The following is a 21,249-nucleotide window of genomic DNA, read 5'->3' as shown; positions in this document are numbered from 1 at the left end:
TTTTCCTCTGGGAAATCTGATGTGTTGACTTGCGCTCTCAAAAGCCTTGTTCACATTTGGTATTTTGATGTGACTCAAATCCTTTTTCCTGCAGTCAACAGCCAAAAAGCACATGGGATCAGATATTTCATGCCACATTTAAAACCACCTTTGTTGGTTTTTAGACAGTTTTGGCATATCTTGTTGCTTGCTAGCTACTCTGTTGACAATTTTGACAAGAACATGTGTTAGTTAACTAGCTTGTTAATTGTTTACAATCAAATTAGGGAATGTGCTGAAGGCTAGAGGGAGATATAAACATTTTGCTTTCACCTTTCTGATCCTTCCATATCTATGAAGGCCAGGGGCCATTCGGATGTTTCGAGAGGTGTCAATTTTAGACTCTGCGCCTTACTCCCTCCCTCCCTTTTCTACTGTGCTGCTCCCTTGTGTCTTGTTCTTTAGATAACAGGTGCTGCTCTGGCCTCCATGACACAGTCTGAATACACCAGTCACAGATTGGGCTCTCACTCTCAGCCTGAGGTATTAGGGAGTTAGTGGATAAAGGCATTACTGTCTGAAAGGTGCTGAGCCAGGTGTGTGTGAGAGATACGGGTAAAGCGCTCGGGTCAGGAGGAGGATCTTGTGTCCTCTGTCCTGCTGCTGGCACGGCTCTCCTTTTCCTTTCTCTCCCGCTGTTCATCTTTCCTCTCATCATTCCTCTCTAATCCTCCCCTTTTACTGTTTCACTCCCTCTGTCTCCTCTATCACCTTTTATTCACACTTCAACATATTCTTCGTAATCTCTTTATCTCACACTATCCCTCCTTGCCCCCCGCTCGTCTTCACCATGCTCTCCCTCTGAGTGTCCTCGCTGTCGGCGACAGCCTCTCTCCCTCCGTTGCCATGGATTTGGGCAGCCTGACCACAGTGGTTGCCAACTCTGCCTACATAAGCGCCCGCGGAAGCTTCGATGGCTCCAACCCGGCAGCCTCGCGTGACAAGAAGTACCACGCCCGCCTCAAGCTGCCCCATATCACCGTGTGTGAGGGCCTCCAGGAAACCCTGGACCTAACCTTTCAGTCAGTCTGCGTGGAGCAGCCCATCGGCAAACGTCTGTTCCGCGAGTTCCTGGAGACGGCGCCCGAATACCACGGTCCTTGCCACTTGTGGCGGGACATCGAAGAGTACGACTTAGCCGAAGACACAGACCGGGCCCAGAAGGCATCTAGGATTGTCCAGCGTTACCTGGAATCCTCTGCTAAGCTCTACTGCCCCTTCCTGACCCCGGAGACCGTGACCCAGGTGAAGGAGGCACAGCAGGGGGCTGGGGACACCCTCTTTTCCCAGACACTGGTCTCGGTGCTGGGCTACCTCCAGGAAGTTCCCTACACCTTCTTCCTGGAGAGCATGTACCTGAAGAGGTTCCTGCAGTGGAAGTGGCTGGAGATGCAGCCCATGGACCAAGACTGGTTCCAGGACTTCCGTGTGCTTGGGAAGGGGGGTTTCGGAGAGGTGTCTGCCTGCCAGATGAAGGCCACGGGGAAACTGTACGCCTGCAAGAAGCTCAACAAGAAGAGGCTGAAGAAGAGGAAAGGCTATGAGGTGAATAGACGGGGTGGGAAGGAGGTAGTTTCTGAGGGTCTTTGGTGTGGTCCATCATCTCTAGTCATGTGATACTTCCTGTATGATATCCGATGATATCCCAAGAGGAAATCAGTTAATTACAATACAGGTCGCTTCTGTAGCCTATTAACGCTAGATCAAGCTGAGTCACAATGACTATTGACATGGCAGGGTAGTGCTACAGTGTGTGGCCAGGTGTCATACCCTCTGTGACTGTGTTAGAACCCCTGTAATCTTGAGTGAAACATTTGCCTCCGTCTTAGCTCTGTGTTAAACACAATACAGGGATAGAGGGATTAGGGAAAAGCTGTTCTCAATGGAACTGCTGGGGAAGGTTAGTCCATGTCCTTTACAGCTAGTACAATGCCCTGTTAAAATGTGAGATTCCCCCTTACTAAGGTCAATCGCTGATATGATTAGATAGCAAGGATTCCACATATCTTTCACCTATTCAGGTGTTTGGTCAGTGATTACTTCAAGGATAATTGAGCAGGGCCTACTGCTGAGATACTGTATATAACGACCAGATTGTCTCCCTAACAATGGGAGTCTTGGGAGCTTATCGCTGTATTCCCTCAGTGGAAAGATTTTGACTCGTCCTCGCTGCCTACCGGTATGAATTTGTGAGTTGCTATTGTCATGTTTGTCCCTCTACTCTAGGGGGCAATGGTGGAGAAGAGGATTCTTGCCAGGGTTCATAGTCGCTTCATCGTGTCACTGGCCTACGCTTTCCAGACCAAGGATGAGCTTTGCCTGGTTATGACCATCATGAATGGAGGAGACCTGAAGTACACACACACACACACACACACACCTTATGATAGATTTGTAACATGTTTGTTCCCATACTTCACATTTGAGTAATTTAGCAGACACACTTATCCAGAGTGACTTACAGGAGCAATTAGGGTTAAGTTTCACCTAGTCAGCTTGGGGATTCGAACCAGCGACCTTTCGGTTTCTGTCCCAACGCTCTTAACCACTAGGCTACCTGCCACCCCAGGTACCACATCTATCTGGTGGATGAGAACAACCCAGGGTTTGAGGAGCCCAGAGCCTGTTTCTACGCAGCTCAGATCATCCAGGGCATGGAGCACCTGCACCAGAAGAGAATCATCTACAGAGACCTCAAACCTGAGAACGTGCTGCTGGACAATGAAGGTACACAATGAGAGGTGTGCATGTACAGACAAACACACCCACACGCATGTGATGCTTGTGTGATGTGACGCTGTCCGTATGTCCTTAGGTAACGTGCGTATCTCTGACCTGGGTCTGGCAGTGGAGCTGAAGGAAAACCAGACAAAGATCAAAGGCTATGCCGGAACTCCAGGTCAGTCTCGGGCTGCAGCGCTCCGACCTCATCTCACAATGGGGTTTCACGTTTAGTGTCTCCAAGAGGTTCCGTATTGGCTCTTGTGACTGTCCTTTTGATATCTGCCCCCAGGGTTTATGGCCCCAGAGCTCCTGAAGGGGGAGAAGTATGACACCTCAGTGGACTATTTCACCCTAGGGGTCACATTGTTTGAGTTTATGGCCGCCAAGAACCCCTTCAGGGAACGCGGAGAGAAGGTAACCTGCTCTATCCCTCCTCCCTTTCATCCCTTCACACTGAATGTGCACACCGGATAACAGTGTAGGTCGTCAATTCTGGTCGTGTAGAGCCACTGGAATCTGAAGGCTTTCGTTCCATCCCAGCATTTACACACTCGTCTTTGATTCTTCCTTCAAAAGCCATCATTATTTGAATCAAGGGTGTGTCTGTGCAGGGTTGGAACAAAAGCCTGCACACCCAGTTGGTTTATGGCTTTGATGTACTGTTGCTAACCTGTGGTCATCTTCTGGTCAGGTTGAGAAGGAGGCACTAAAGGAGCGCATCATGACCGGGACAGTGGTCTACCCAGAGACATTCAGTGAGAACGCCAAGTCCATCTGCTCTGCGCTGCTGGAGAAACAGGTGGACAAGAGACTAGGTTTCAAGGACGGGACCTGTGACGAGATCAGGACACACCCCTTCTTCAGCGCCATCCACTGGACGAGACTGGATGCAGGTACCAACTGCTATTTCTAAGTGCTAACTGAACCAAATGTTAAGTTGTGTTTGTGGGCTGGATTTGGGCCATGATAATTTTGCTTTGTCACACTCTACAGCTGCCACAAAGACAGACTCCCAATCAGAAGCACACCATCCCTTCTTCTGAAGTTCACTCAGTAAGAGTCTCTCTAACCCCCTCCCTCTCTCCTACAGGCATCCTGCCCCCCCCGTTTGTCCCTGACTCCAAGGTGGTCTACGCCAAGGACCTGGATGACGTGGGGGAGTTCTCCTCGGTGAAGGGAGTGGGGCTGGACGACCCCGACCGCGTGTTCTTTGACGAGTTCTCCTCTGGGAACATTGCCATCCCCTGGCAGGAGGAGATGATTGAGACGGGGATCTATGGTGAGCTCAACGTGTGGGGACCCGCAGGCACCATACCCAACGACCTGCGCAGGGAGTCCATCTTGGAACAGCCCAAGTCATCCACCTGCTGCTTGGCGTGATTGTCTCTTTGGAAACGGAGGACGAAGAAGGGAGCTCAGACGTTCCGGATCAGACCAACCGTAGCTCTTTGAGGTTGTGTTTAGTACACGCGGAAGTGCTGCCAACTGAATATTTTTTTGAGCGCTTTACGTTTAGAGTAGAACAATGAGAGAAACTGTAAAAAAGAAGAAACAAACATACACCTCAAAGGGCATTGATGGGAAAACACCTGGACCCAGACAAACACTCAAGACAGTCCAGAACAGCAAATCAGGTTCTACACAATAACGTTGCCATGGAGATGGAACTCCTGAGTGGCATGGCATTCTGACTGTTCATTGGTTGAGATTGAGAGAGTGTTTCGCTGCTCTTAGAGTGAAACTGTTAGATGGACTTTGGACCTTTGTACTTCAGTTGCGCCCAGCAATAGATATTCTGTATTCTCAAAGCATACTGACAGATAATTTAGCAGCATCAATATATACGTGTGTGTGAGTGAGAGAAAACGAGATGCTTTCTGATTCTGCTCACTATAACACTAGTGAAATGTGCTAAGAAACATGAAATCTTGCAGTTCTCGAAATATGTCAATATACACTGAATCTACCAAACATCAGGAACACCTTCCCAATATTTAGTTGCACCCCCCTTGCCCTCAGAACAGCCCCAATTGATTGGGCATGAACTCTACAAGGTGTCACAGGGATCCACAGGGATGCTGGCCCATGTTGACTCCAATGCTTCTCACATTTGTGTCAAGTTGGCTGGATGTCCTTTGGGTGGAGGACCATTCTTGTTACATAAGGGAAAATGCTGAGCGTGAAAAACCCAGCAGCTTTGCGGTTCTTGACACCAACTGGTGCGCCTGGCACATACTACCATACCCTGTTCAAAGGCACTTCAATTTTTTGTCTTGCCCATTCACCCTCTGAATGGCACACATACACAATCCTTGTCTCAGTTGTCTCTAGGCGTAAAAATCCTTCTTTAACCTGTCTCCTCCCCTTCCTCTACACTGATTTGAAGTGGATTTAACAAGTGACATCGAAAAGGGAAAGAGCACTAGTTAATGTTTTGTGTACTCAGTGTAAGAGCTTACCTTCTTGAACTAGTCTGTTTTCATGTATAGTGGAAAAGGATTTGGTTACTATTGTCATAAATGCAGGTGATACTGTCTCTAGTAGATGTCTATGTGTATATATAGTAACTTTCAGAATATCTGTGTTGATGCCAATGCAGACTATGCGTAAGTAGCGAGAAATGAACACATTTTTCACACTGTAGTGCAAAGCACATTTTATTTACAAAACATTTGTCAATGTATCAAATGTATGAAAAAACATTGGTAGATAAAATTGCATTTTGAAAAGTCACATGGTTTAGATTCATTTTGGTTTCTGGGTTTTTTGCAGGACACGTGTTGTAAATATAATGTAGCTCACAGCAATGTCCTTGAAACCCAGAATCTGCTTTTGTTATCTGTCTAATAAGAATGTACCCACACAATGGGCTCCAGGCAGTCTGTAGTGAGCTCCTGTTTCATCCATCCCACAGTGGAGAACAATCTCTCTTATTTCTCTTTCTCAACACTTTTCCTCTGAGTCTCCTCTACTCCCTGGTATCTCCATTCTATCCCCTCTTCACTCTCGTGCCGTGGCCTTGAAGATCATCACGTCCCCCTCCTTTTGCTCTGTCATCAATGTTGTATCAAAACAACTCTTAAATCTCTCTGTGAACTTCAGGTCTGACTGGAACCTCACCTTATTGGCCCACATCAGCGTGGTGCCACTTCCTGGTTTGCAGAAGTGGTGCATGGTCGCCAGCAGCTCCTCCAGGTAGTTGTGGTGATACACTACATCGGCTGCCAGCACGTAGTCATAGTGACAGGAAGTGCTGGGGAAGTCTTTCTCAAGGTCGTGACCCCAGGTGAGGGCAGTCACCTGGGGCGTGTAGCGGCAGCGGCCCTTAGAGTTCCAAGAGAGGTTAAAGGTCAGGTTGGGAAGGATTTCGGGTAGGTCGGTGGCCGTTACCCAGGCACCTGTAAAACAGGACACAAGGGGAACAGTCAGGGAAATGGAATCAGTCTGTCAAACCATATCACCAACTGACAGACTCATCTAGTAGACTGGCCAATGGCCATTATACAGTTAGCCAGACTGAAAAAGAGACAGATGGACAGACTCACCCAGTAGACTAGCCACAATAGACAGTAAGCCTGTCCCTGCTCCAATCTCCAGTACCGCTTTATCCAGGAGATTCACCTGCTGCCGGTTATTCTCCAGGAACTGACTTAGAGCCACCGCCTACCCATACACACGCACAAACACATCATCACCAGCAGCAACCACATTATTATCATCATCACTGCGAGCAAAGCAGTGTGACAACAAAAACAACACAGAGTTAAACATGGAATAAACAAACGTACAGTCAATAACACGAGAAAAATCTATATACAGTGTGTGCAAATGTAGTAAAAAATAACACAATGTCAAATACAGGTAGCCTAGTCAAATATAATTAACACACAACCACATTAACTGTTACTCTCTCGCAGGAAACCTTCACTCTTGCGCAGACATTTAGAAACATGACAATTTGAAAAATAAGCCACAGGAGTTTTTTTGAGTGAGAATAAAGGTGACTTTTGAGAAGTAAGACATGTATAAAAGCAACAGATACCATTAATAAGAAGGGGCTAGAAGCGTCTTATATGGTGAGCTACCGAGTGGCTAGGACAGGCAAGCCCCATACTATTTCGGAGGACTTAATTCTTCCTGCTGCCCCGGATATTGCTGAGACAATGCTGGTGGAAAAGGCCAAAAAAACTATAAAGACAATGCCTCCATCAAACAACACTGTTTCACGATGCATCAGTGACATGGCAGGGGATGTTTTAAAACAATTACTGCTTTGCATACAAGCCAGTGAATTATATGTGTTACAGCTGGGTGAGCCAACAGACGTGGAGGGCCTGGCACAGCTCCTGGTATATGTTCGTTACGTTTATGGGGGGTCAATTAAGGAAGACATCCTCTTCTACAAACCACTGGAAACCAGGACAACAGGAGAGAATATTTGAAACTACTGGACAGATTTGTGACATCAAATGGACTTTGGTATCAAGATGTGTTGGTATCTGTACTGATGGATGTGTTGGTATCTGTACTGATGGATGTGTTGGTGTCTGTACTGATGGATGTGTTGGTGTCTGTACTGATGGATGTGTTGGTATCTGTACTGATGGATGTGTTGGTATCTGTACTGATGGATGTGTTGGTATCTGTACTGATGGATGTGTTGGTGTCTGTACTGATGGATGTGTTGGTGTCTGTACTGATGGATGTGTTGGTATCTGTACTGATGGATGTGTTGGTGTCTGTACTGATGGATGTGTTGGTATCTGTACTGATGGATGTGTTGGTATCTGTACTGATGGATGTGTTGGTGTCTGTACTGATGGATGTGTTGGTATCTGTACTGATGGATGTGTTGGTGTCTGTACTGATGGATGTGTTGGTGTCTGTACTGATGGATGTGTTGGTGTCTGTACTGATGGATGTGTTGGTATCTGTACTGATGGATGTGTTGGTATCTGTACTGATGGATGTGTTGGTGTCTGTACTGGTGGATGTGTTGGTATCTGTACTGATGGATGTGTTGGTATCTATACTGATGGATGTGTTGGTATCTATACTGATGGATGTGTTGGTATCTGTACTGATGGATGTGTTGGTATCTGTACTGATGGATGTGTTGGTATCTATACTGATGGATGTGTTGGTATCTGTACTGATGGATGTGTTGGTATCTGTACTGATGGATGTGTTGGTATCTATACTGATGGATGTGTTGGTATCTGTACTGATGGATGTGTTGGTGTCTGTACTGATGGATGTGTTGGTGTCTGTACTGATGGATGTGTTGGTATCTGTACTGATGGATGTGTTGGTATCTGTACTGATGGATGTGTTGGTATCTGTACTGATGGATGTGTTGGTATCTATACTGATGGATGTGTTGGTATCTGTACTGATGGATGTGTTGGTATCTGTACTGATGGATGTGTTGGTGTCTGTACTGATGGATGTGTTGGTGTCTGTACTGATGGATGTGTTGGTGTCTGTACTGATAGATGTGTTGGTATCTGTACTGATGGATGTGTTGGTATCTGTACTGATGGATGTGTTGGTATCTGTACTGATGGCGCAAAAGCCAAGACAGTGAGACATAGTGGAGTGGTAACGCGCGTGCAAGCAGTTGCTCCCGACGCCACTTGGGTACACTGCAGCATCCACCGAGAGGCTCTTGCTGCCAAGGGAATGCCTAACAGCTTGAAATGTGTTTTGGACACTACAGTGAAAATGGTTAACTTTGTTAAAGCAAGGCCCCTGAACCCTCGTGTATTTTCTGCATTATGCAATGATATGGGCAGCGACCATGTAACGCTTTTACAACATACAGAAGTGCGCTGGTTATCAAGGGGCAAAATATTGACACTTTTTTTAAAATTGAGAGACGAGCTTAAAGTTTTCTTTACTGACCATCATTTCCACTTGTCTGACCACTGGCATGACGACGAGTTTCACACACGACTGGCCTATCTGGGTGATGTTTTTTCTCGCCTGAATGATCTGAATCTAGGATTACAGGGACTCTCCGCAACTGTATTCAATGTGCGGGACAAAATTGAGGCTATGAATAAGAAGTTGGAGCTCTTCTCTTTCTGTATTAACAAGGACATTTTATGATTGTTTGTGTGCAAGTGAACTCAAGCTTACGGACAATGTCAAATGTGATATAGTGAAGCACCTCAGTGAGTTGGGTGCGCAATTACGCAGGTACTTTCCAGAAACGGACGACACAAACAACTGGATTCTCGTTATCCCTTTCATGCCCTGCCTCCAGTCCACTTACCGATATCTGAACAAGAGAGCCTAATCGAAATTGCAACAAGCGGTTCTGTGAAAATTGAATTTAATTTAGAAGCCGCTGTCAGATTTCTGGATAGAGCTGTGCTCAGAGTTTCAACATTTGAGAGTGCGCTGACCCTGGAGCTAGAGGTGGTACGCAGCTGGAGGTTGAATGTTTGAAGGGGTATGGGACTATAAAAAATGTAGGCCCTAAGCTATGGATTTGACATGACTGGGCAGGGGCACAGCCATGGGTGGGTCTGGGAGGGCATAGGCCCACCCCACCCACTTGGGAGCTAGGCCGACCCACGGGGAGCCAGGCCCAGCCAATCAGAATTTTATTTTATTACAGACAGAAATACTTCTTAGCACCCCCTGCTGCAGTGCCTTTAAGTTCAATCATCATGTTACTGAGTGTCTTTTGAACTCACCCCTGGCCAGACAAGGGCGCCATAGGAGTCCAGAGACTCTCTAATGCAGATTTCATGACCAGCGATAAGGAAAAACTCCTTCCCCAGGGTGTAGGAAACACTGGACTCCCTGGCCATCTGCTTACAGTCGGACACCACTGTAGAGGACAGGACCACAACATAACCAGGTACACTACACACCACACTGGACGGCCAACTGTTAATAACCAGTACTACACACGGTTACAACATAACTAAGACTGACTGTTACACACAACAGCATCAGAACCACAACACAACCACACTGGACTGCTGATATAATTGACCGTGACCACTAGAACTCATTCACCATTCCTTACCGTTAGGGTTAGGAAACCACTGCTTGCGTTCATCTTGTGTTCCATTTTCCATCACCTGTGGTCTCTCTTCTTCTTCCTCGTTCTCACCCGGCTCTCCGTCTGTCCTCTCCTTCCTGGGATCCTCTTGGTCTGGCTGTTTGACTGTAGAGGGGATCTCCATCGCCACAGAACACTGTCGACATCAGACAAAACTTTAGTTGACCTTGTGTGTGCGTCCATCCGTACATGTGTGTGTAAATACTGTATTGGTTAGGCTACATGTTACATGTGTGTAAATCCAGCCAAGGAATCTTGGACTGGGCTATGATGAACTGGGCTCTTTTCCCTTATCTCCCCTGGGTCTGGTTGTCTGGGTTCGGGCCCAGAGAAATACTTATTTATAACCAACCATCAGCAGACCACTCGGACTCTGGAGGGAAATACCTGCCATAGCTTAGGACCCAAACCACTGAACGTCCTCAGTTCCATGCACTTAGTTTCTCTTCTCCACACACAATCACCAGACATCACATCAAACATTGTTAGCTAAGATGGTGTTAGTATTAGAAATGGAGCAGCATTAGTACCAAGGTTTTTACAGACTCAAATTATGCATTTCCATACAGGAATTTACCCCAGTGTTTTACCCCAAAGGCTAGGACTTTTCTGTTTCCATCTACGCGGGCCGGCACCCGTGTCTCACTGGGCCATGGCTCCGGCAGACCAGCTCTCACTTGGAGATAAAGCCAGGCCACTGGTACTTTTCAGTTTGCATTTACATAACACTTGTTAACCGTAAACTTCAAGACCTTCTCACAAAGCAACTGTTCTGATTATGCAGAAATTGTTGATTCTGCTCTTCACAAGTCTTCACTGTCAGCCCTAGCTATGGAAACACAACACAAGGGTGTGTATACGCTAGTGTAACACTGGTGCTACAGTAAAAAAAACAGCAGAAGACACTGATGCAAACACATGAATAGACACATATTGATGTTCACGGGGGCTTGCAGACTCATGCTCCAGAGAGATAAATAAAGTTCCATGGAACTGAACAGAATAAACAGGAGGATGTTGTATGTGATACAGACCTGTATGAGGTGGTTGTCTCTGTCTCTGTCTCTCTCTGTCTTTGTGACTGTCCTACTGCATCCTGTTTATACCTGGGCAGCATCCCTTCAAAACACGCCCCCAAAATCACTGAGCTATAATAGAGAGAGAGAGAGAGAGGCAGAAAGTCAGATAGACTAAGCTAGTATGATAGTGACAGACCGACAGACAGAGTGAGAGCAAATGAAATACTGCCTAAAGTGAAACTCCCTCTTTGATCCCACTCACATGGAGCCAAGTAAAGTCCACATTTTCAGAGACGTGTGTGTTAGACTGAGGCTTCTGCGTGATGTGACACATCTGCCATAGTGCTCAGCAATAGCGGCTCTGAGTCAGAGCCCTTCACTGGGGAGACATGGGTCAAACGGAGCAGTATCATCGCGCCCACCCTGTTTGCTGTCTTCATTGCTGCCATCTTCCACCACAAGACCTGTCCCAGGGAATTAAAATCATGTTCCGAACAAATGGCAGGCAGTACAACCTCAACAGGTTCAAGGTCAAAAAACAACGTCTTCACCATCACCATCATGGTGCTTCGGTGTCCTGACAACAATGCCTTTGCAGCACACTCCGAAGCAGACCTCCAGTGTGTCATGGATGCCTTTGCCAAGGCCTACAGGCTTGGATTTAAAGGAGACTCAAATCCTTCAACACCCTTGAAAATGTGGAACACTTCCCATACCTCGGCAGCCTTCTCTCCTCCAAAACCTACAATGACCCTACAGTGAAATACACCTGTTGTGTTCGGTGCATGTGACAAATACAATTTGATTTCATTTGATTTTTGATTTGACTGAGTAACAGCCAACTTGGCTGCCCCCTGCAGTTAGGACAGACACACAAACATCCATCCTCGCGCTGCTCCTAATCTGCAGTTTTTTTTGCAGTGACAATATGCAGGGAGTTATTTGACAACATCTATTTAGGTACAGGTATATTAAAACACTTCTGTTTTTTTCCCTATCAAGAGTATCATCGAATCTGACTATCAACTGTAAATTTACACATACGTGTATGGCCATGTTGGCACACATCATAATTTACAGGCTTGTACACTTACTTAAGGCACTATTTAAAATGTATAGCACACCCCTACCATGTAGTCTTATAGTCTCCACTGGCACAGCCAGAAGAGGACTGGCCAAGCCTCAGAGCCTGGTTCCTCTCTAGGGCCAGGAAACGAAAGGTCGCTGGTTCGATTCCCTGATAAAAGGTACAAAATAATCTGTTGATGTGCCCTCTACACCCGGCTTCTTCACCCGTGGGATCATCTGGGACCAGCCACCTGGACAGTTGATTAAACTGTGGGTTTGCACAACTGAAGAATTCCGACACAAACTATCAAAAATTGTCTCAGGGAAGCATATCTGCGTGCTTGTCGTTCTCACCAGGGTCGGTGGGAAAATGCTTACCTTTGATGGCCACTGGCAAGCTGGAGAAGTGTGATCATCACAAACCCAAAGCCCTTAACCAACAATGCGGTCTTAAGAAAATATAGCTAAGAAAATATTTACTAACTAAATTAAAGTAATAAAATAACAATAACGGGGCTATATATAGTTGAAGTCGGAAGTTTACATACACCTTAGCCAAGTACATTTAAACTCAGTTTTTCACAATTCCTGACATTCAATCGGAGTAAAAATTCCTGTCTTAGGTCAGTTAGGATCACCACTTTTTATTTTAAGAATGTGAAATGTCAGAATAATAGTAGAGAGAATTATTTAATTCAGCTTTTATTTCCTTAACTAACATTCCCAGTGGGTCAGAAGTGTACATACACTCAATTAGTGTTTGGTAGCATTGTCTTTGAATTGTTTAACTTGGGTCAAGTGTTTCAGGTAGCCTTCTACAAGCTTCCCACAATAGGTTGGGTGAATTTTGGCCCGTTCCTCCTGACAGAGCTGGTGTAACTGAGTCAGGTTTGTAGGCCTCCTTAATCGCACATGCTTTTTCAGTTCTGCCCACAAATGTTCTATAGGATTGAGGTCAGGGCTTTGTGATGACCACTCCAAATCCTTGACTTTTTTGTCCTTAAGCCATTTTGCCACAACTTTGGAAGTATGCTTGGGGTTATTGTCCATTTGGAAGACCCATTTGTGACCAAGCTTTAACTTCCTGACTGATGTCTTGAGATGTTGCTTCAATATATCCACATAATTGTCTTTCCTCATGATGCCATCTATTTTGTGAAGTGCACCAGTCCCTCCTGCAGCAAAGCACCTCCCCAACATGATGCTGCCACCCCCGTGCTTCACGGTTGGATTGGTGTTCTTCAGCTTACAAGCCTCCTCCTTTTTCCTCCAAACATAACGATGGTCATTATGGCCAAATAGTTATATTTTTGTTTCATCAGACCAGAGGACATTACTCCAAAAAGTATGATCTTTGTCCCCATGTGCAGTTGCAAACCGTAGTCTGGCTTTTTTATGGCGGTTTTGGAGCAGTTGCTTCTTCCTTGCTGAGCGGCCTTTTAGGTTATGTCGATATAGGACTCGTTTTACTGTGGATATGGATACTTTTGTACCTGTTTCCTCAGGCATCTTCACAAGGTCCTTTGCTGTTGTTCTGGGATTGATTTGCACTTTTCGCGCCAAAGTACGTTCATCTCTAGGAGACAGAACGCGTCTCCTTCCTGAGCGGTAAGATGGCTGCGTGGTCCCATGGTGTTTATACTTACGTACTATTGTTTGTACAGATGAACGTGGTACCTTCAGGCATTTAGAAATTGCTCCCAAGGATGAACCAGACTTGTGGAGGTCTCCAATTTGTTTTCTGAGGTCTTGGCTGATTTCTGTTGATTTTCCCATGATGTCAAGCAAGGAGACACTGAGTTTGAAGGTAGGCCTTGAAATACATCCACAGGTACACCTCCAATTGACTCAAATGATGTCAATTTGTCTATCAGAAGCTTCTAAAGCCATGAAATAATTTTCTGGAATTTTCCAAGCTGTTTTTAAAGGCACAGTCAACTTAGTGTATGTAAACTTCTGACCCACTGGAATTGTGATACAGTGAATTATAAGTGAAATAATCTGTCTGTAAACAATTGTTGGAAAAATGACTTGTGTCATGTACAAAGTAGATGTCCTAACCGACCTGCCAAAACTATAGTTTGTTAACAAGAAATTTGTGGAGAGGTTGAAAAACGAGTTTTAATGACTCCCGCTTTCAACTGTACACGGGGTACTGGTAGTGAGTTGATGTGCGTCGGTACAGGTTAGTCGAGGTAATTTGTACAAGTAGTTAGGGGTAAAGTGACAATGCATATATAATAAACAGCGAGTAGCAGCAGTGTAAAAACAAAGGGGGGGGGGGGGGGGGGGGTCAATGTAAATAGTCCGGGTGGCCATTTGATTAGTTTATTTGTTCAGCAGTCTTGTGGCTTGGAGGTAGAAGCTGTTAAGGAGCCTTTTGGTCCTAGACTTGGCACTCCGGTACCGCTTGTCATGCGGTAGCGGTACCGGAGTGTATATATAGTTCCTGGATGACAGGAAGCTTGGCCCCAGTGATGTTCTGGGCCGTATGCACGACCCTTTGTAGCGCCTTACGGTCAGATGCCGAGTATTTGCCGTACCAGGCGGTGATGCAACCGGTCAGGATGCTCTCAATGGTGCAGCTGCAAAACATTTTGAAGATCTGGGGACCCATGCCAAATATTTTCAGTCTCCTGAGGGGGAAAAAGTGTTGTCTTGCCCTCTTCATGACTGTCTTGGTGTGTTGGACCATGATAGTTTGTTGGTGATGTGGACACCAAGGAACTTGAAGATCTTGACCCGCTCCACTACAGCCCCGTCAATGGGGGCCTGTTCGGCCCGCCTTTTCCTGTAGTCCACGATCAGCTCCTTTGTCTTGCTCACATTTAGGGAGAGGATGTTGTCGTGGCACCACACTGCCAGGTATCTGACCTCCCCCCTATAGGCCTACCATTGTTGTGTCGTCAGCAACCTGAATGATGGGGTTGGAGTCGTGTTTGACCAAGCAGTTGTGGGTGAACAGGGAGTACAGGAGGGGACTAAGCACGCACCCCTGAGGGGCCCCAGTGGTGAGGATCAGGGTGGCAGACGTGTTATTGCCTAGCCTTACACCTGGCGGCGGCCTGTCAGGAAGTCCAGGATCCAGTTGCAGAGGGAGGTGTTTAGTCCCAGGGTCCTTAGCTTAGTGATGAGCTTCGTGGACACTATGGTGTTGAACTCTGAGCTGTAGTCAATGAACAGGATTCTCACATAGGTGTTCCTTTAATCCATGTCTGCAAACTACAAAATAACTGTCATCAAGTGGTGAAAGGCTTCAACAGTATAATAAAATCAAATCCAATTTTATTTGTCACATACGCATGGTTAGCAGATGCTAATGCAAGTGTAGCGAAATGCTTGTGCTTCTAGTTCCGACAATGCAGTAATAACCAACGAGTCATCTAACCTAACAATTCCACAACTACTACCTTATACACACAAGTGTAAAGGGATAAAGAATATGTACATAAAGATATATGAATGAGTGATGGTACAGAACGGCATAGGCAAGATGCAGTAGATGGTATCGAGTACAGTATATACATATGAGATGAGAAATGTAGGGTATATAAACATAAAGTGGCATAGTTTAAAGTGGCTAGTGATACATGTATTACATAAAGATGGCAAGATGCAGTAGATGATATAGAATACAGTATATACATACACATATGAGATGAGTAATGTAGGGTATGTAAACATTATATTAAGTGGCATTGTTTAAAGTGGCTAGTGATACATTTTTACAATCAATTCCCATCCATTTCCATTATTAAAGTGGCTGGAGTTGAGTCAGTATGTTGGCAGCAGCCACTCAATGTTAGTGGTGGCTGTTTAACAGTCTGATGGCCTTGAGATGGAAGCTGTTTTTTAGTCTCTCGGTCCCTGCTTTGATGCACCTGTACTGACCTCGCCTTCTGGATGATAGCGGGGTGAACAGGCAGTGGCTCGGGTGGTTGTTGTCCTTGATGATCTTTATGGTCTTCCTGTGACATCGGGTGGTGTAGGTGTCCTGGTGGGCAGGCAGTTTGCCCCCTGTGATGTGTTGTGCAAACCTCACTACCCTCTGGAGAGCCTTACGGTTGTGGGCGGAGCAGTTGCTGTACCAGGCGGTGATACAGCCCGACAGGATGCTCTCGATCGTGCATCTGTAGAAGTTTGTGAGTGCTTTTGGTGACAAGCCGAATTTCTTCAGCCTCCTGAGGTTGAAGAGGTGCTGCTGCGCCTTCTTCACAACGCTGTCTGTGTGGGTGGACCAATTCAGTTTGTCCGTGATGTGTACGCCGAGGAACTTAAAACTTACGACCCTCTCCACTACTGTCCCGTCGATGTGGATAGGAGGGTGCTCCCTCTGCTGTTTCCTGAAGTCCACAATCATCTCCTTTGTTTTGTTGACGTTGAGTGAGGTTATTTTCCTGACACCACACTCCGAGGGACCTCACCTCCTCCCTGTAGGCCGTCTCGTCGTTGTTGGTAATCAAGCCTACCACTGTTGTGTCGTCCGCAAACTTGATGATTGAGTTGGAGGCGTGCATGGCCACGCAGTCGTGGGTGAATAGGGAGTACAGGAGAGGGCTCAGAACGCACCCTTGTGGGGCCCCAGTGTTGAGGATCAGCGGGGTGGAGATGTTGTTCCCTACCCTCACCACCTGGGGGCGCCCCGTCAGGAAGTCCAGTACCCAGTTGCACAGGGCGGGGTCGAGACCAAGGGTCTCGAGCTTGATGATGAGTTTGGAGGGTACTATGGTGTTATAATAACCTTCAGAGGACAACACTCTCTGTTTAGTGACTGTGACTAACACGGCTTGAATGAGTTGAATCTCCAGATATGATTGGATAAGGTCGTCATATTCACATAATGCATTGTGAAGCTGATCTAGAGTTCAACACCACAAGAGTTGTGTTGATGGGAGTTGCATTGTGGGGGCTGTTCAAAGTGGCCCGGTTCTCTAGAAATGAACAATGAACCTGTTTCGGATCATCCAAACAGGCATCCCTTTAAGGTTGCCTTTCTCAACCACTGGGAGGGAAATAGGGAGAATTTGTGTAATGACGTGTGTGTTATGTCTGTGTGTGTGGTAAATATTGATGAAAATAGAAAGATTAGACAGGGTTGATTGTCACCTGAGAGCTGATAATCCTGCCTCTGTCTCAGTAGCCCATAAATAGCCTCTGTAATCACACTCATACACAGCTATGTGAGTCCCAACATGCTTCATACTGTGTGTGTGTCAAAGGCTGCTAAGCTCCTGGGGGATGGGTGTGGATGGGCGTACTGTTGTTCTGTCTATTCTCTCAACTGCTCATACAAACTGGCACATATTCGCAAACCGATGCATACACACTGTCATCCCTGTGGGCAACGAGAGACTGAGAGTTGTAATATAAGAGCTGGATGTGAGCAGCCATGGGAGGCTGTTGGCTCGGGAACTAACGCTTGCTTGGACAGAGTGGCTCTTCCCTGATCCTACAGACGACATGCAGAAAACACTGGAACGTTTGGAATTGTGAGGCAGATGAAGAGAGAAAAGCCATGTGTGGGTTGTATATGGGCCATGTAGCTATTGGGTCGTTCCACAAAATGAGTGCCTTTTGTGTCCCTTTGACATTGAAAATAGAAATTGTGCACAAATATAGAATTTTAAAAGCCTGTTATATTAAGGGCCTGTTATATGAAGTGCCCTTTAATATAGACTGCATGGAAACTTTTATAAATCAGATTGTTAATACGAATGAATACTTTCTAAAGTGTCCCTCTGTGACTTCTAGGAAGACTTTAACTGACTTAATCCCAACATTTCTCCAACATTTCACCTTCATTGTATTTTGTTGATTTGACAGAGTCAATGTCTGAAGATGATTATTTATTAGTGATTCATCATTTTAAGGTCAACCTGTTACGTGAACTGAACTTTCATTTTAATATGGTGAAATTCTTCTTATTCTTTTTTTATTTTGTATTTTTTTTACATAAATTAGTCAAATGATAGTGTAAAATCCGGTGAGTTGGTTACATTTACATTTTGGTCATTTAGCAGACGCTCTTAGGGATCCCCCTCCCCAACGTTTTTCATATCACCCTCTCCTGGTTCTGGAAAACAATTGCACACCCTCCCCCCTCATAGAATTAACTCCAAATAATGTTTACGACCACAAATAAAAATAATTGTCAGGACCAAATCAAATAAATCAAATCAAATTTTATTTGTCACATACACATGGTTAGCAGATGTTAATGCGAGTGTAGCGAAATGCTTGTGCTTCTAGTTCCGACAATGCAGTAATAACAAGTAATCTAACTAACAATTCCAAAACTACTGTCTTGTACACAGTGTAAGGGGATAAAGAATATGTACATAAGGATATATGAATGAGTGATGGTACAGAGCAGCATAGGCAAGATACAGTAGATGGTATCGGGTACAGTATGTACAAATGAGATGAGTATGTAAACAAAGTGGCATAGTATAGTATAAAGTGGCTAGTGATACATGTATTACATAAGGATACCGTCGATGATATAGAGTACAGTATATACGTATGCATATGAGATGAATAATGTAGGGTAAGTAACATTTACATAAGGTAGCATTGTTTAAAGTGGCTAGTGATATATTTACATCATTTCCCATCAATTCCTATTATTAAAGTGGCTGGAGTTGAGTCAGTGTCAGTGTGTTGACCCTGTGTTAATAGACGTGGAAATCGACTTTGCCACTTCAGCGTTCTTTTGAGGCACAGCTGATGCTACGCAGGGCTATGGGCGAGAAGGTTGAGGTTTCGCTGACCACCACCGACAGCTAACTCTCCCTGCCTGTTGCATTACATAAAGATCAGAGCCGGCTGCAGACAATGATCAGATAGGTGGAAATGACATTTTCAACATTTTTATGCTATATTTATAATTGATATTATCCAGGCTGTATCACAACCGGCTGTGATTGGGAGTCCCATAGGGCGGTGCACAATTGCCCCAGTGTCGTCTGGGTCTGCCCATTTTCCACCAGCAGGTTTCTGTGCCAATGCACCACAGCCAATAAGCAAAGCATACCGACTGCAGAAGCTTCAACTTCGTTGTTTGAGTTTTCAGCACCATAATCTGCACAGTTTGGATGCTGGAATCATATTTTGGATAACATGCGCAGCTACAGTGGCAGATTTAGGCGTAGGCAACATGTGCAGCTGCCCAGGGCGGCATGGGGCACCAGCACAAATTAAACAAAAAACACACAAACTAAATTGCACAACTAATTGCATTAATCAAATCAAATCAAATTTATTTATACAGCCCTTCGTACATCAGCTGATATCTCAAAGTGCTGTACAGAAACCCAGCCTAAAACCCCAAACAGCAAGCAATGCAGGTGTAGAAGCACGGTGGCTAGGAAAAACTCCCTAGAAAGGCCAAAACCTAGGAAGAAACCTAGAGAGGAACCAGGCTATGTGGGGTGGCCAGTCCTCTTCTGGCTGTGCCGGGTGGAGATTATAACAGAACATGGCCAAGATGATCAAATGTTCATAAATGACCAGCATGGTCAAATAATAATAAGGCAGAACAGTTGAAACTGGAGCATCAGCACGGCCAGGTGGACTGGGGGCAGCAAGGAGTCATCATGTCAGGTAGTCCTGAGGCATGGTCCTAGGGCTCAGGTCCTCCGAGAGAGAGAAAGAGAGAATTAGAGAGAGCACACTTAAATTCACACAGGACACCGAATAGGACAGGAGAAGTACTCCAGATATAACAAACTGACCCTAGCCCCCCGACACATAAACTACTGCAGAATAAATACTGGAGGCTGAGACAGGAGGGGTCAGGAGACACTGTGGCCCCATCCGAGGACACCCACGGACAGGGCCAAACAGGAAGGATATAACCCCACCCACTTTTCCAAAGCACAGCCCCCACACCACTAGAGGGATATCTTCAACCACCAACTTACCATCCTGAGACAAGGCTGAGTATAGCCCACAAAGATCTCCGCCACGGCACAACCCAAGGGGGGGCACCAACCCAGACAGGATGACCACATCAGTGAATCAACCCACTCAGGTGACGCACCCCCTCCAGGGACGGTATGAGAGAGCCCCAGTAAGCCAGTGACTCAGCCCCTGTAATAGGGTTAGAGGCAGAGAATCCCAGTGGAAAGAGGGGAACCAGCCAGGCAGAGACAGCAAGGGCGGTTTGTTGCTCCAGAGCCTTTCCGTTCACCTTCCCACTCCTGGGCCAGACTACACTCAATCATATGACCCACTGAAGAGATGAGTCTTCAGTAAGGACTTAAAGGTTGAGACCTTACTGATTGCATTAGTACTGTACAAAGTTAGAGGTGCACTATGTGATAGAATCCCCCACTCCCCCTACCTCGGGCTTCCAGTGGTGAGACCTGGTGAGACCTGGTGAGACCGGCGCAAATGTCACTATTCGGAGTATATATATAGATATATACTATATATATATTCCGAATGGTGACATTTGGTACACACAGTTGAAGTCAGAAGTTTACATACACATTTACCAAATACACTTAAACTCATTGTTTTTATTTTTTATTTTTTTTTTACAATTCCTGACATTTAATCCTAGTACAAATTCCCTGTTTTAGGTCAGTTAGGATCACCACTTTATTTTAAGAATGTGAAACGTCAGAATAATAGTAGAGAGAATTATTTATTTCAGCTTTTATCTCTTTCATCACATTCCCAGTGGGTCAGAAGTGTACATACACTCAATTAGTGTTTGGTAGCATTGTCTTTGAATTGTTTAACTTGGGTCAAATGTTTCAGGTAGCCTTCCACAAGCTTCCCACAATAAGTTGGGTGAATTTTAGCCCATTCCTCCTGGCAGAGCTGGCGTAACTGAGTCTTGCTTGTAGCCCTCCTTGCTCGCACATGCTTTTTCAGTTCTGTCCAGAAATGTTCTATAGGGTTGAGGTCAGGGCTTTGTGATGGCCACTCCGATACATTGACTTTGTTGTCCTTATGCCATTTTGCCACAACTTTGGAAGTATGCTTGGGGTCATTGTCCATTTGGAAGACCCATTTGCAACCAAGCTTTGACTGATACCGACTGACACAATTGCTGTTCCTTGATGCCATCTATTTTGTGAAGTGCACCAGTCCCTCCTGCAGCAAAGCACCTCCACAACATGATGATGCCACCCTCGTGCTTCACGGTTGGGATCGTGTTCTTTGGCTTGCAATGTCACAAATGGCAACATTTGCGCTATCGGTTTTCTATCGCTCATTTGTACGTCACTTGAATGATATCATTTCACACTCCAATTAACTTTATTGGAGTGGGCGCCCTGATTCTAGTTTGTGAGCTGGGCAGGCTACTGC

General features: G+C 45.6%; 2 protein-coding genes across 2 annotated transcripts; one reads left to right on the top strand and one right to left on the bottom strand.

The window, feature by feature from the left end:
- The first annotated feature begins 1 nt into the window (after window position 1).
- LOC110520554 (G protein-coupled receptor kinase 1 a) lies at window positions 2-5,496 on the top strand. Its single transcript, XM_021597942.3, has 7 exons — window positions 2-1,584; window positions 2,266-2,393; window positions 2,609-2,766; window positions 2,855-2,938; window positions 3,053-3,177; window positions 3,455-3,656; window positions 3,854-5,496. The coding sequence occupies exons 1-7, from the start codon at window positions 886-888 to the stop codon at window positions 4,141-4,143; spliced, it is 1,686 nt and encodes a 561-aa protein (XP_021453617.1). The 5' UTR covers window positions 2-885; the 3' UTR covers window positions 4,144-5,496.
- A 191-nt stretch (window positions 5,497-5,687) lies between these two features.
- On the bottom strand, window positions 5,688-9,965 carry LOC110504720 (methyltransferase-like protein 21E). The gene is made up of 4 exons (XM_021583512.3): window positions 9,806-9,965; window positions 9,468-9,604; window positions 6,309-6,426; window positions 5,688-6,161 (listed from the first exon to the last, which is right to left on the bottom strand). The coding sequence occupies exons 1-4, from the start codon at window positions 9,963-9,965 to the stop codon at window positions 5,764-5,766; spliced, it is 813 nt and encodes a 270-aa protein (XP_021439187.2). The 3' UTR covers window positions 5,688-5,763.
- Between the last annotated feature and the right edge of the window lie 11,284 nt (window positions 9,966-21,249).

The sequence above is a fragment of the Oncorhynchus mykiss genome, chromosome 3, assembly GCF_057628025.1.
Source record: "Oncorhynchus mykiss isolate SJ-2025 chromosome 3, ASM5762802v1, whole genome shotgun sequence".
In the NCBI taxonomy this organism is placed as follows: Eukaryota; Metazoa; Chordata; class Actinopteri; order Salmoniformes; family Salmonidae; genus Oncorhynchus; species Oncorhynchus mykiss.
Note: the sequence above shows the minus strand (reverse complement) of the source record. Positions and strands in the feature narration are given on the sequence as shown.

Coding starts and splice junctions, on each gene's coding strand:
- LOC110520554 (XM_021597942.3), top strand. CDS start 886: ATGGATTTGGGCAGCCTGACCACAGTGGTTGCCAACTCTGCCTACATA. Junction 2,767..2,854: donor CGTGCTGCTGGACAATGAAG/GTACACAATGAG, acceptor GTATGTCCTTAG/GTAACGTGCGTATCTCTGAC. Junction 3,178..3,454: donor TCAGGGAACGCGGAGAGAAG/GTAACCTGCTCT, acceptor TCTTCTGGTCAG/GTTGAGAAGGAGGCACTAAA.
- LOC110504720 (XM_021583512.3), bottom strand. CDS start 9,965: ATGGAGATCCCCTCTACAGTCAAACAGCCAGACCAAGAGGATCCCAGG. Junction 9,605..9,805: donor GTGGTTTCCTAACCCTAACG/GTAAGGAATGGT, acceptor TGTCCTCTACAG/TGGTGTCCGACTGTAAGCAG. Junction 6,427..9,467: donor GCGCCCTTGTCTGGCCAGGG/GTGAGTTCAAAA, acceptor GTGTATGGGTAG/GCGGTGGCTCTAAGTCAGTT.